Here is a 13664-nt window from a genome sequence, read left to right on the forward strand (position 1 = left end):
AGGAGGCTGGGGTCAAATTACAATAGGCCTTGAATGCTATACTCACAATATCCTCCTCATTCAGCAAGCAATGGCAACAATGTAGTAAAGGAACACATCAGGGCTTTTGATTCAGTTGGTGTTCTTGCTCTGTACAGTGTGTGTGTTTCCTCAGCTTCCTCATCTACAAAATGGGATTTGAAATGTTCATACTCTCCTATACCTTTGGCCAGCAGACCTCAATGTCAGCAGAGGCCTCAGTAAACACCCTTACAAAGGTGTTATGAAGATTAAATGAGATATTATGTGTAAAGTCTCTATGAATTCATGTAGCACAGAAGGCCCTTGTTCCTAAATGTCCATTCCAAGATGAACGGACAAAGAAGATATAGTATACACATAAAATACAATACTGTGCTGTGTTGTGCTTAGTCGATTCAGTCATATTCAACTCTTTGCGACCACATGGACTGTAGCCCACTGGCCCCTCTGTCCATGGGGATTCTCCAGGCAAGAATACTGGAGTGCATTGCCATGCCCTCCTCCAGGGGATGTTCCCAACCCAGGGATCGAACCCAGGTCTCCCGCATTGCAGGCACATTCATCTGAGCCACCAGGGAAACCCAAAAATACTGGAGTGGGTAGCCTATCCCCTCTCCAGGAGAACTGCCCGACCCAAGAATCAAATCGGGGTCTCCTGCACTGCAGGCAGATTCTTTACCAGCTGAGCTACCACCTGGCCATAAAACAGAATAAAATAATGCCAACTGCAGCAACATGGATGGGTCTAGAGATTACCATACCAAGTGAAGTAAGTCAGAAAGAGAAAGACATACACCATAAGATATTACTTATATGTGGAATCTAAAATAAGACACAAATTAACTTATCTATGAAACAGAAACAGACTCACAAACATAGAGAACAGACTTATGGTTGCCAAGGCGGAGGGAGAGTTGGGGAGGGATAGAGTGGGAGTTTGGAATAAGCAGATGCAAACTATTATATATAGAATGGATAAACAACAAGGTGCTACTGTACAGCACAGGGAACTAGATTCAATATTCTAAAATAAAACATAATGGAAAAGAATTTTTAAAAATAGTAGTCATTATTCCCAAAGGAGAATGACACAGTGACACCTCACAATGATGCTTTAGGAAGTATATAGAACATTAGTGTGAAGGATACACACATAGGATAAGAAACTGGCACTAAGATTTTGAAGTTGTGACAGACAACATAACAATATCTGTTCAACCACTACTAAGAAGTCAGGGACATGCAATCCAGTAGAGACTGTAACCCTTCAGGGTCCCTGCTACCCTCCCAGTTCAGTTCTCCTCCTTCTGGAGCATGGCCCTGGTTGGTTGTCCAGCTTGACCATGAGTTCTAGCCACTGTACTCACTATCCAGTTGACAAGATGGAGAGAAAAAAATAAAAAGAAAAGGATTCGTTACCATCTTTCTAAATTCCATATATATGTGTTAGTATGCTGTAATGTTCTTTATCTTTCTGGCTTAAACCCTATATGCAAAACAGAAAAAGAGACACAGAAATACAGAACAGACTTTTGAACTCTGTGGGAGAATGTGAGGGTGGGATATTTCAAAAGAACAGCATGTATACTATCTATGGTGAAACAGATCACCAGCCCAGGTGGGATGCAGGAGACAAGTGCTCGGGCCTGGTGCACTGGGAAGACCCAGAGGAATCGGGTAGAGAGGGAGGTGGGAGGGGGAATCGGGATGGGGAATACGTGTAAATCTATGGCTGATTCATATCAATGTATGACAAAACCCACTGAAATGTTGTGAAGTAATTAGCCTCCAACTAATAAAAAAATAATAATAAAGAAAAAAAAAAAGAAAAGGATTCTATCAACTCTCAAAGAATATATACATGCTGAAAATTAATTTTAAAGATGATCAAGGATGACTTCCTTCAAAGAGAAAGGGGATCCAGAGAAGCCAGAAGGTACCCTGCACTGCTGACTGCAGCAGAATTAAAGCCAAGAGCAGAACTCAGATGACTGAGGCGAATGAGTCATGGTACCTGGCGAGGAAGCAAGGCTTCAGCCAGACACCAGTCAGAATTAAAGATTATAGCTCTTGCAAATTAGCCAGAGGAGTTCCTGCAACTGTGGACAATCCAAAGACGAGCCCTGCCCTCACACATGAGGCTGAAAGCCAACAGATGCTGACTGCATTAAAACAGTAACTGCATCTGCTCAGATTAACCATACATCTGATGTAAATCCTAAACACCTCACAAGATGTCATCAAATAAATACTTCTGTCCCTTTAATATAAAATAAAATATAGATGTAAGAAGCTGCCGAAAATACACATGGATATTTTCATAGTAACTTTTAGAGAATCCTCAAGATACCTTGCCTGTATCCACCTCTACGGGCAAGAGATAAAACATTATGCCATCTCAAAAGCATGCCTTTCTGATCACCATGATTCTTCCCACCTAGAAGTAATTAATCACTATCCTTGTTCTCATGATGTAGATTTCCTTTCTTTTCTTTATAATATTTCCATCTCTATGTATCTCCAAATAATGTTGCTTGTTTCTATTTTCAGATGAATAGAATTACATTATATGTGTTCTTTTTACTCTGTTTCTTTGGCTCAGCATCATGTTTGCGGCTTCAAAGCATTATATTTATGGGTGAAAGGCCACAATGTCTAAAATTTGAGTTAAAATACTGTGAGGAAGGAGTTACAATGTAAACATTAAATACTTTGTGATGGATAGATTAGGCTCTTTATACTAGACTCTTGGCTCTTAAATTTTAAGTTTCAAAATTTTTATAATAAAAAATTGCTTAAATTACTTTGTGAGATTCCTTTTACTACAGCAATTTTCATTGCTGTATAGCAACAGTTTTCTAAGTAAGGTCTCAAAATCAAGAGCATCAGAATCATTTGGGAATTTGTTTGAAATGCAAATCACTGGGCTCTACCCCAGACTCAGAAGCTTTTGGAATGAGGCCCAGTAATCTGTGTGTTAATAAACCCTCCAGATAGTTCTGATGACGCTCAAGTTTGATAATCACTACTGAATAGTGTTCTATTATGTAAATGTTCCACAGTTTATCCATTCTACTATTGATACATTTATATATTAATATATTTCAAGTTTGGGGGTTTCAAATTTGTGAATATTATAGATAGTTTGTACAAGACTTTTGGTGACAAGAGCCTCTGACATATACCTACTGGTACAATAACAGAATCACAGGGTATACATATTAATATTACCTGATAATGCCAACTATTTTCAAAGTGGTTCACCAATTCACAGTCCCACTAGTAATGTACAAAGGTTCCTTCCGCTCTACATACTTGCCAATATGTGGTATTTTTCAGATATTTTCATTGTTGCCATTTTAGAGGGTTAAGCACTTTTAAGCTTTCTAAGTTGGGATCAAAAATCATGTATTAGGGAATAGAATTCCAGACATGAAATCATAGTATTGCAACTATATTAATTGGCAGATCTGCATGGAATAAGCCTGACATAGAAAGAATTTGGCATGATAGAGAAACTGAAAAAGGCCAATATGATTATACTATGAAAAGCAAAGTGAAATACAGTACAAAATGTTGTTGGAGGTAAGAGAGGAACAAATCAGGGACCCTGTAAGCATGCTAAAGACTTTGAACTATATTCCTAGTGAAATCAAAAGCCAATGAAGGTTTTTAAGCAGGAAATTTACATGGCTATATTTCTCCATCTGTATATTTAAAATCTTTCAGGCACACATCCAATTCTCCCTATAATGGAGTTGCTTAATGCTTCAGACTATGCTTCTGCTAAAAACAACTAGAATAGCTGGATAAAGCACAAATACATACACACACCTGCTTAAAGGCATAGCAGAGTTTTTAAGACAACCAGTAATTGAGGGGACAAATCCCAGAGATAAGGGAACCACAAAGAGACGAGCCAAAATTATGCAGTCATTCTTTCCCTTGGGACATTTGCCTAAAGTAGGGGAGGGGTAAGGGGCTGAGGATCCAGGCAAACAGCCTCAACATAGTTGCTATTAAGAGGCAAAAATACCAGAAGAAATTTCAGTAGTCTCTTGAAGAAAGAAAGACAAAACTTAAGAGCCCTGAGATGCCAAGATCCAAATAAAAAAGAAGCAGAAAACGAAGCCCAGCACTTGGCTGGTATTCCCCTCTAGACATCTGCTCAAGTCTAAAGCTGTGCAGGGCATGAGGCTAAGAAGACAAGGAGAAGGCTCCCAAAAACATTTTCAGCAAGAATTTTGATAGTCTCACACTGCTGAGGAGAGAAAAGCGTTCTGGACTAGCCACAGAGGGGGAAGTCTGAGAACATCCTATGCTCTTAGCTGCAGTTCCAAGAAGGCTACAACCTAGAAAGAGGCATCGGCAAGTGGCACACACAGCTTTATCAAAACTAAACCAATGGCTATCCCAGCTGGATTATAATAACCAGTCCCCCAATGTGCATACCTGGAAGTTTTTTCTCTGGAGATAAAATCACACACAACATTCACAATTTTTCATACAAAATGTTGAGTATACATTCAAAGCTAATTAAACATGCCAAGACACAAAGCACAAACCCAGAGGGGAATAAAAAACAGATCACAGACACAGAAATCACAAGTGATCTAGGTATTAGAGTTAGTAGGAAAAGAGTCTAACTATGATTAATATATTCAGAAATATAATAAGAAGGTGGGAAAATTCATAAAAGGCAAAGAATTTCACCATAGAGTTAGAATCAATAAAAAGAATCAAATGCAAAAAACAGGATCAAAAATAATTTCTAGTACTGTAAAATTAAAACTACTGAGCAACATATTAGACATAGCAGAAGACATGATTAATAACTAGGAAGGTAGGTCAAAATTCTTCAAAGCTGAAGCACAGAGAAAAGCTAAAATGGAAAAGAAAGAAGAGTAACATACATTTATGATAAAGGAAAAAGACCTAAATTACGTAACTTTGAAGACAGAAGAAGAGAGAAAGAAGGGGCAACAAAAATATTTAAAGATATACAACCAAGTTAGAGATACCAATGCACAAACACAAAAGTTACTAAGAACTTCATCAGGGTTGACAGCAAATATACAATAGAAAATAATCAATAATGCCAAACCTAGGGACATCACAGAAAGATGGATAAAACTAAAGGCAGAAAGAAAATCCTAAAAGTAACCAAAGGTAAAAAAACACAATATCTTCAAAAAAAGTTTTGATAATGTTGGTTAATGACTGACTTTCCAGCAGAAAGGATGGAAGCCTGAAGACAATGGAATAAGATTTTTAAAGTGCTGGGAAAAAACCTTCATTAATAGAATGACATACTTAGAGAAAATATCATTCAAAATGACAGTAAAATTAAGATATTTTCAGATAAGTAGAAACTGAGAGGATCTGTCAGCAGTAAACCCTCACTTTGATAAAATGCTAATAAAAGTCTAATGGGCATAAGAAAATGATCCCAGATGAAAGCATGGCAATGTAGGAAAAAAATAAAGAGCAATGGAAAAGGTAAACATGTGGGTATATAAGAATGAATATTGATTGTTTAAAGTAACAATAAAAATTCTAATACATTTTTAAAATGTGTATTTTAGATTAAAATGCATCTATAAAATGAAAGATATGAGAGGGCACATAAAATTAAAATGCAATAAGGTATCTTATTATGCACTACATTTACCCAAAAGAAATGAAAATATGTACACAAAATGATTTATACATTATATATTTATAGAAGCGCTGTTAGTGACAGGCTTCCCAGGTGGCACTAGTGGTAAATAATCCACTTGCCAGTGCAGGAGATGCAAGAGACATGGGTTCAATCCATGGGTTGGGAATGATCCCTGGAGTAGGAAACAGCAACCCACCCCAGTAATCTTGCCTGGAAAATTCCATGGACAGAGGAGCCTGAAAGGCTACAGTCCATGGGGCCGTAAAGATTCAGACACGGCTGAGCACACACACACCTACCTAATTCCTAGTATCCATGGTTAGTGACAGGTAGAAACTGAAAACAATTCAAATGTGCATCTACAGGTGAACTGATAATCAAATTAAATGGAATACCACTCAGGAAAGAAAGGAACAAAATACTGACAGACTAAAAACTATTGATGAATCACACGTATGGGTTTAGAGTGAGCAAAAAAAGATGCCAGGTTTAAAAGCACACAGTATACTATTCCACTTTGTGAGGTTTTGACCAAGAGAAACTAGTTTCTGATGCTAACAATCAGGATAACTGTTATCTTTGGGAGTAATATAAACTGGGAATGAGTAAGAAGGGACCTCTGGCTGGTTAGTAACGTTCCATTTCTTGATCCAGTTACATTCATAGGTTCACTTCATAGAAAAGGATCAAGCTTCACATTTAGGATCGTTCATTCCTCTATAAGTATTTCCAAAAAAAACCAGTTATACACAGCATAATAAGACTATATCAACCACTAAAATATAGCATTAATATATATGCTACTCCCTAATTACCCCCACCCCCGCCCCACTAGAGATAACTAACTACTCTCATAAATTTGGTGCTCACCATTCTTCTGCACTAACTTATATTTTGACTCCTTATATATAAGTTCACCTAAACAATATATAGAATTGTTTTGCATGTTTTTAAACTTTATATAAAAGATAATTTGATTTCTGTATTTAAAAGATCATTCTAAAAATGGCACAAGGAAACTTCCTAGTGTGAAAAAATATTCTATATATTATTTAGAGTGTTGGTTAAATGTGTAAAAACATTTGTCAAAGCACATCAAAATGTACATTTAATATCTGTGCATTTCAATACAGGTAAATGTTACCTCACTTAAAACCACTTTTTAAAAAACAAATCATTCTAGCATTTTCATAGGCAATGGATGAGAAGTGAAATCAGGAAGGCCAGTTAAAATATTACAGTAGACCTGGTGAGGGCCAAACTCATCTCTCTGAGAAGGAAGGAACTAAAGTCAGGTTGTGCTCATAGTTCTTTGAACAGCTTAATTGTGAAGTGAAGGGCTTCCCAGGTGGCTCAGATGGTAAGAAGCTGCCTGCAATGCAGGAGACCCGGATTCAATCCTTGGGTAGGGAAGATCCCCTGGAGAAGGGAATGGCAGCCCACTCCAATATTCTTGCCTAAAGAATCCCATGGAGGAGGAGGAGGAGTCTGGTGGGCTATAGTCCATGGAGTCACAAAGAGTCAGAGACAACTAAGCAATAATCCTTTCACTTCCCACTGTGAAGTGAAGCAGTGACTGGAAGGAGGAATAAGGCCAAAGAGAGTTCTTAAAAATGGAAGATGGCTAGCAAACAGAATCCAACAACATATTAAAAAGATCATACATCATGACCAAGTGGGCTTTAACCCAGGAATGCAACGATTCTTTAATATCCTCAAATCAATCAATGTAATACACCTCATTAACAAATTGAAAGATAAAAACCATATGATTATCTCAATAGATGCAGAGAAAGCCTTTGACAAAATTCAACATCCATTTATGATTAAAACTTTCCAGAAAGCAGAAATAGAAGGAACATGCCTCAACATAATAAAAGCCATATATGACAAACCCACAGCAAACATCCTCAATGGTGAAAAATTGAAAGCATTTCCCCTAAAATCAGGAACAAGACAAGGGTACCCACTCTCACCACTACTATTCAACATAGTTTTGGAAGTTTTGGCCACAGCAATAAGAGCAGAAAAAGAAATAAAAGGAATCCAGATAGGAAAAGAAGAAGTGAAACTCTCACTGTTTGCAGATTACATGATCCTCTACATAGAAAACCCTAAAGACTCTATCATAAAATAACTAGAGCTGAATCAATGAATATAGTAAAGTTGCAGGATATAAAATTAACACACAGAAATCCCTTGCATTCCTATACACTATCAATGAGAAAACGGAAAGAGAAATTAAGGAAACAATACCATTCACCATTGCAACAAAAAGAATAAAATACTTAGGATTATATCTACCTAAAGAAACAAAAGACCTATACATAGAAAACTATAAAACACTGATGAAAGAAATCAAAGAGTACACAAATACATGGAGAAATATACCGTGTTCATGGATTGGAAGAATCAATACTGTGAAAATGAGTATAATATCCAAAGCAATCTATAGATTCAATGCAATCCCTATCAAGCTACCAATGGTTTTTTTCAGAGAACTAGAACAAATAATTTCACAATTTGTATGGAAATACAAAAAACCTGGAATAGCCAAAGCAATCTTGAGAAAGAAGAATGGAACTGGAGGAATCAACCTGCCTGACTTCAGGCTCTACTACAAAGCCACAGTCATCAAGACAGTATGGTACTGGCACAAAGACAGAAATATAGATCAATGGAACAAAATAGAAAGCCCAGAGATAAATCCACGTACCTACAGACATGTTATCTTCAACAAAGGAGGCAAGAATATACAATGGAAAAAAGACAACCTCTTTAACAAGTGGTGCTGGGAAAACTGGTCAACCACTTGTAAAAGAATGAAACTAGAACACTTTCTAACACCATACACAAAAATAAACTCAAAATGGATTAAAGATCTAAATATAAGACCAGAAACTATAAAACTCCTAGAGGAGAACATAGGCAAAACACTCTCTGACATAAATCACAGCAAGATCCTCTATGACCCACCTCCCAGAATATTGGAAATAAAAGCAAAAATAAACAAATGGGACCTAATGAAACTTAAAAGCTTTTGCACAACAAAGGAAACTATAAGCAAGGTGAAAAAGACAGCCCTCAGATTGGGAGAAAATAATAGAAAACGAAGAAACAAGGATTAAAAAAATATATACAAGCAACTCCTGCAGCTCAATTCCAGAAAAATAAATGACCCAATCAAAAGATGGGCCAAAGATCTAAACAAACATTTCTCCAAAGAAGACATACAGATGGCTAACAAACACATGAAAAGATGCTCAACATCACTCATTATCAGAGAAATGCAAATCAAAACCACAATGAGGTACCATTACATGCCAGTCAGAATGGCTGCTATCCAAAAGTCTACAAGCAATAAATGCTGGAGAGGGTGTGGAGAAAAGGGAACCCTCTTACACTGTTGGTGGGAATGCAAACTAGTATAGCACTATGGAGAACAGTGTGGAGATTCCTTAAAAAACTGGAAATAGAACTGCCATATGACCCAGCAATCCCACTCCTGGGCATACACACCGAGGAAACCAGAACTGAAAGAGACACATGTCCCCCAATGTTCATCGTAGCACTATTTATAAAAGCCAGGACATGGAAGCAACCTAGATGCCCATCAGCAGACAAATGATAAGCTATGGTACATATACACAATAGAATATTACTCAGCCATTAAAAAGAATACATTTGAATCAGTTCTAATGAAATGGATAAAACTGGAGCGCATTATACAGAGTGAAGCAAGCCAGAAAGATAAAGACCAATACATTATACTAACACATATATATGGAATTTAGAAAGATGGTAACGATAACCCTATATGCAAGACAGAAAAAGAGACACAGATGTATAGAACAGACTTTTGGACTCTATGGGAGAAGGCGAGGGTGGGATGATCTGAGAGAACAGCATTGAAACATGTATATTATTAAGTGTGAAACAGATCACCAGTGCAGGTTGGATGCATGAGACAAGTGCTCGGGGCTGGTGCACTGGGATGACCCAGAGGGATGGGATGGGGAGGGAGGTGGGAGGGGCATTCAGGATGAGGAACACATGTAAATCCATGGCTGATTCATGTCAATGTATGGCAAAAACCACTACAATATTGTAAAAAAAAAAAAAATGGAAGAGGAAGCTTGACCCTATTGAGAGGCAACACAGAAGACAAAGAAGAGATGAGGGTTTAAGGGTTGAGTCCTCTAGAAGGTGAGAGGGGATGGGATGGTCTGATCTCTGCTGGGACACAATGCCTTCTTGCTTTTAACTAGAAGGAAGTAAAGGTATAGATGCAGGAAAAATTGTTTGGTGATAGAAAGACAAAGGAGTTTCCATTCAATGGCTGCTACTTCTTCAATGATCATGGGTCATTATCTATAAAGGGTGAAGATTGGAGTGTTGAAGCTTATGAAAAGGGGCATGAAATTCCATGGGAAAAGGCTGGGAAAGCATCCCAACATGGTGGGGAAAGGTTAAGAAAAAATCTAAGGTTCTATTTTGCAAGGTTAAATGACTAACAGGTATCCAAATAAAAAATGGGAATATTATTATTCATCTTTGCTTATGCTTCATGAAGCACAGTGTAACAAATAATAGGTACATGAAAGAATGAAGATTAAATCTTTTCATATGTTCTTAGCACCTTTTTACATTGTTGGCCATATTCTACAATGGAAATCAAGAAAAAATAGAAATGATGTACCTTATCAATCAATCGCTATCAAATGCATTTTTCTTTTCCTCAGTTTTAGTTCTGTGTGTTCTTGGAAGAAAAACAATCTGTGTCTTCCAATGTTACAAAGTCTTCATTTTATCAAAAACTGACATGTTCATCCTCTAAAAAAAACTGTTCAGCAGAATTCACCAATGGGGCAATTTTCATTAAAAAAAAAAAAACTGAGAGACAAACTCTGCATCCCTATGATAACACAATTTGTGACAATCATAAGGATATAGCTGAAAAAGAAATTAGAAGCTCTTGCCAAGAAGGATTAACCTGATCTCTGTATTGGAGACGTTCGTGCTGCTGCTAAGTCACACGTGCATCATGAGTAAAGAAAGCCTTCAGCTTGTGTACAGGAATCTCAGGGTGACCCCAGCAAACAATAAGCACACTGTGCTGTTTGTTTATCATTTATCAATTGTGAAATAAAAAAAAGATTATAAATGCATCACTTGCAGTAGAAATTATTTTTATTACACTAAGCTCCATTGAAAAGGGCTCCATTCATGCAAGAAGCACTGTTTTGGCTGGATGAACAGTCAGATTTTTACAGTTATAATTCAAGCATATACTTACTACATATATTGAGTGCACTCTCCTAGTTCCTGTTGCTACAGTCAGACTACAAATGCGTATTTGCGGTCATGCTTAACTACAGTAATTCAGAACTTCAGCTGTCAAGTTTGGAGCTAATATTATCATGTATGCAGTTCATGTTCTACTCTTAAAAATAATTCCTTGTTTGCTATCAGAAGCTCCTAATATAATACACAAAATAGCAGGATCAATTTTTTAAAATAATCTATATCTTTAACTTAATGTAAATACAATGTACTTTTTTCCCTGAAAATATCCCCTTCCTTCAGTAACTATAAACCCTGGTGAAGGAGTAAAACAGAAGAACATATTAAATATATACAAAACACACACAGAGAAAACAGCAGTGTTTACAGGGAGGAAAGGAAGGAAAATCTCAGTTTTGTGCTAGACTATCCTTTGAGACATTTTTTTAAGTGTGGAGGCACCAATTATTTCTCCTTTACTGGAAGGTCTACACATTTAAAGGTTCTGTAGGTCCACTAAGAAAATAAGCAACTGTTTCTCTGTATCATTAAACACAACAGGATACCAGTCCTGTGCCGATTTTAAAACACTAACAAAATTCTAACTGTGAATATTAAGATTTAACATTTCAGTTTCAAGAGAAGCAAAGAGTTGTTTTGTCTCCAAACAGCATTAGAACCATACTCCAAATTGTCAATTGCACAATATCTCTAGCACTGAAGGCTAGCTCCAGTGCAGAATCTTATAATGCTAGAGTCTGAAGAAAACTTGCAGGTCCCCTATTCCAATCTGACACCCAAGACAGGAATTTTTTTCCTCAGCATCGCTGACAGATGGTCAGTCTCTGTTTCAATTACTCCAGTGGGGGAGTTCTCAAGAGAAGATTCCCAAGGGATATGATGAAATGCTAGAATCAACCATTCAGACAGGGAGTACAGCTCCAATAAGCCTGTAGATACAGACAGCGTTGCCAGACAATAAAACCAGACTTCCAAAAGAAAGTGATTCAGAATCAGCAATGTTAAGACATGTAGACCCCCCCAATCCTGGGACCACCCTAGGTCTTTTTATTGGCCTGGGAAGTAGCGTCTACAATCTGGGAAGCAAGGTGGCTTTTCTCCTGCTGGTTTCTTAAAGAATTGATTCTTTCAGGCTCACAGCAAGGGTTTGTTAGGCTCGGAGAGGATCAAATTTCTTCCTTCTGAAAACCAAGCCAAGGGACCCCCTGGTGGAATTGCTAATGCTTAAAATACTCCTAACTTTGGTCTTAAAATTCTCACTACAATAAACCAGGGCATTCCGAGCTCTTCTTTTAAAGGTATATACAGGCTAAGCTGTAACTGAAGTAGTTTGGTTGGTGTAGGGTTGATGTGTGGGGGTTGATGTTAAGCGCAGCCCTTCATCCCGCCGTGAAGTCTGGTTTACCTGACCAGGAAAGGCGAGCGAGCGGGGCAAAGCTGCCAGCACACCCCCTGCTGGACCCCGTCACAGGGTTGTCCGGCCCTTACCTGTCGATGCTGATCACGCACAGGGTCATGATCGAGGCCGTGCAGCACATGACGTCCATGGCGATAAAGACGTTGCAGAAGAAATGGCCAAAGATCCACTTGCCCCCAATAAGGTCGGTGACGCTGACGAAGGGCATGACCGCCACGGCCACCGAGAGGTCGGCCAGCGCCAGGGACACGATCAGGTAGTTGGAGGGCTGACGGAGCTTCTTGACGAAGCACACCGAAATCACCACCAGGCAGTTGCCGGCGATCGTCAGCAGCGTGATGAGCGTCAGGATGGAGCCGATCACAACTTTCTCGGCTCTGCCGTAGTTGATCTGCTCCCAGCAGCCGGAGGTATTGTCCCGCGGCGCGTCCCGGGTGGGCCCGGGGCTAGCCGTCACCTCCACGACCCCGTGCAGCAGGTGCGGCGCCCAGGAGCCCGCGACCGGGCCGGCGCCGTCGGGGCTCAGGTCTGGCAGCCCGCGCCCCACCTCCGGCAGGAAGAAAGAGCGGAGGTGCCCGTAGAGGTCCGGGCGGCCGCTGCTATTAACTTCCATCATCGTGCCGCTGTGCGCCGCTGCCCATGGAGCCGGCGCCCCCGCCACGCGCTGCGGCTGCCGCCCCGGGGGCTTCACCTCGCCGGTTCCGCTCCGCTCGGCCCAGCCATGAGGCCCGCGCTGACCGCAGGGGGGCGCCCCGGCTCGGCCTCGCGGCTTCGCACGTCCCGGTCCCGCAGCCGCAGCGGACAACACGGGAGCGCGGCCGCCCCGGGGACTACTTGCCAGAGGCGTCTCCGGCACCCGACGGACGCCCGGGACGCGCGGGTTCGCAAGCCGGCGGGCCGGGCTCGGCTGGCCGCACCGCAGTCCGCAGCCCGCAGCCGCCGCGCCGCTCGGCCGAGAGCGCCCGGGAGGCAGCGGCAGAAGTTGCGGAGTGCGCCCCGCCCCTCGCGCCCGCCGCCGCCGCCGCCGCCGCCGCTCCCCTGCGGCAGCCACGCCGCGTCCCCGTCGCCGCCGCCGCGTCTGGCCGCTGACCGCGCGCCCCGGGATCCCGGACGGGCTTCCCCGGCTGGGCAGGGGCCGCCGCCTCTCCCGCGCCACCCCCCACCCACTGGGCCAGGGGAGGCGCGAGGAGCGCCTCCCGGGATCCCGAGCCGCCTCGCCCGGGGGATCTTTCTTTCCGCGGGAGGCTCATACGCCCTCCG

General features: G+C 40.7%; 1 protein-coding gene across 9 annotated transcripts in view; it reads right to left on the minus strand.

The window, feature by feature from the left end:
• The window catches only part of HTR7 (5-hydroxytryptamine receptor 7), a 110924-nt gene extending 97527 nt beyond the window's left edge, over positions 1-13397 (minus strand). For 4 of the 9 annotated variants that reach the window (XM_043925916.1, XM_043925915.1, XM_043925912.1 and 1 more), the window contains exon 1: positions 12476-13202. In XM_043925916.1, coding sequence (XP_043781851.1) covers positions 12476-13020 — 545 coding nt within the window. In that variant the 5' untranslated portion in view covers positions 13021-13202. Of the gene's footprint in view, positions 1-12475 lie in introns of all 9 variants that reach the window. The other 5 variants (XR_006345365.1, XM_043925913.1, XR_006345367.1 and 2 more) reach the window with 3 other exon arrangements.
• Between the last annotated feature and the right edge of the window lie 267 nt (positions 13398-13664).

This window comes from Cervus elaphus, chromosome 15 (genome assembly GCF_910594005.1).
Source record: "Cervus elaphus chromosome 15, mCerEla1.1, whole genome shotgun sequence".
NCBI lineage: Eukaryota > Metazoa > Chordata > Mammalia > Artiodactyla > Cervidae > Cervus > Cervus elaphus.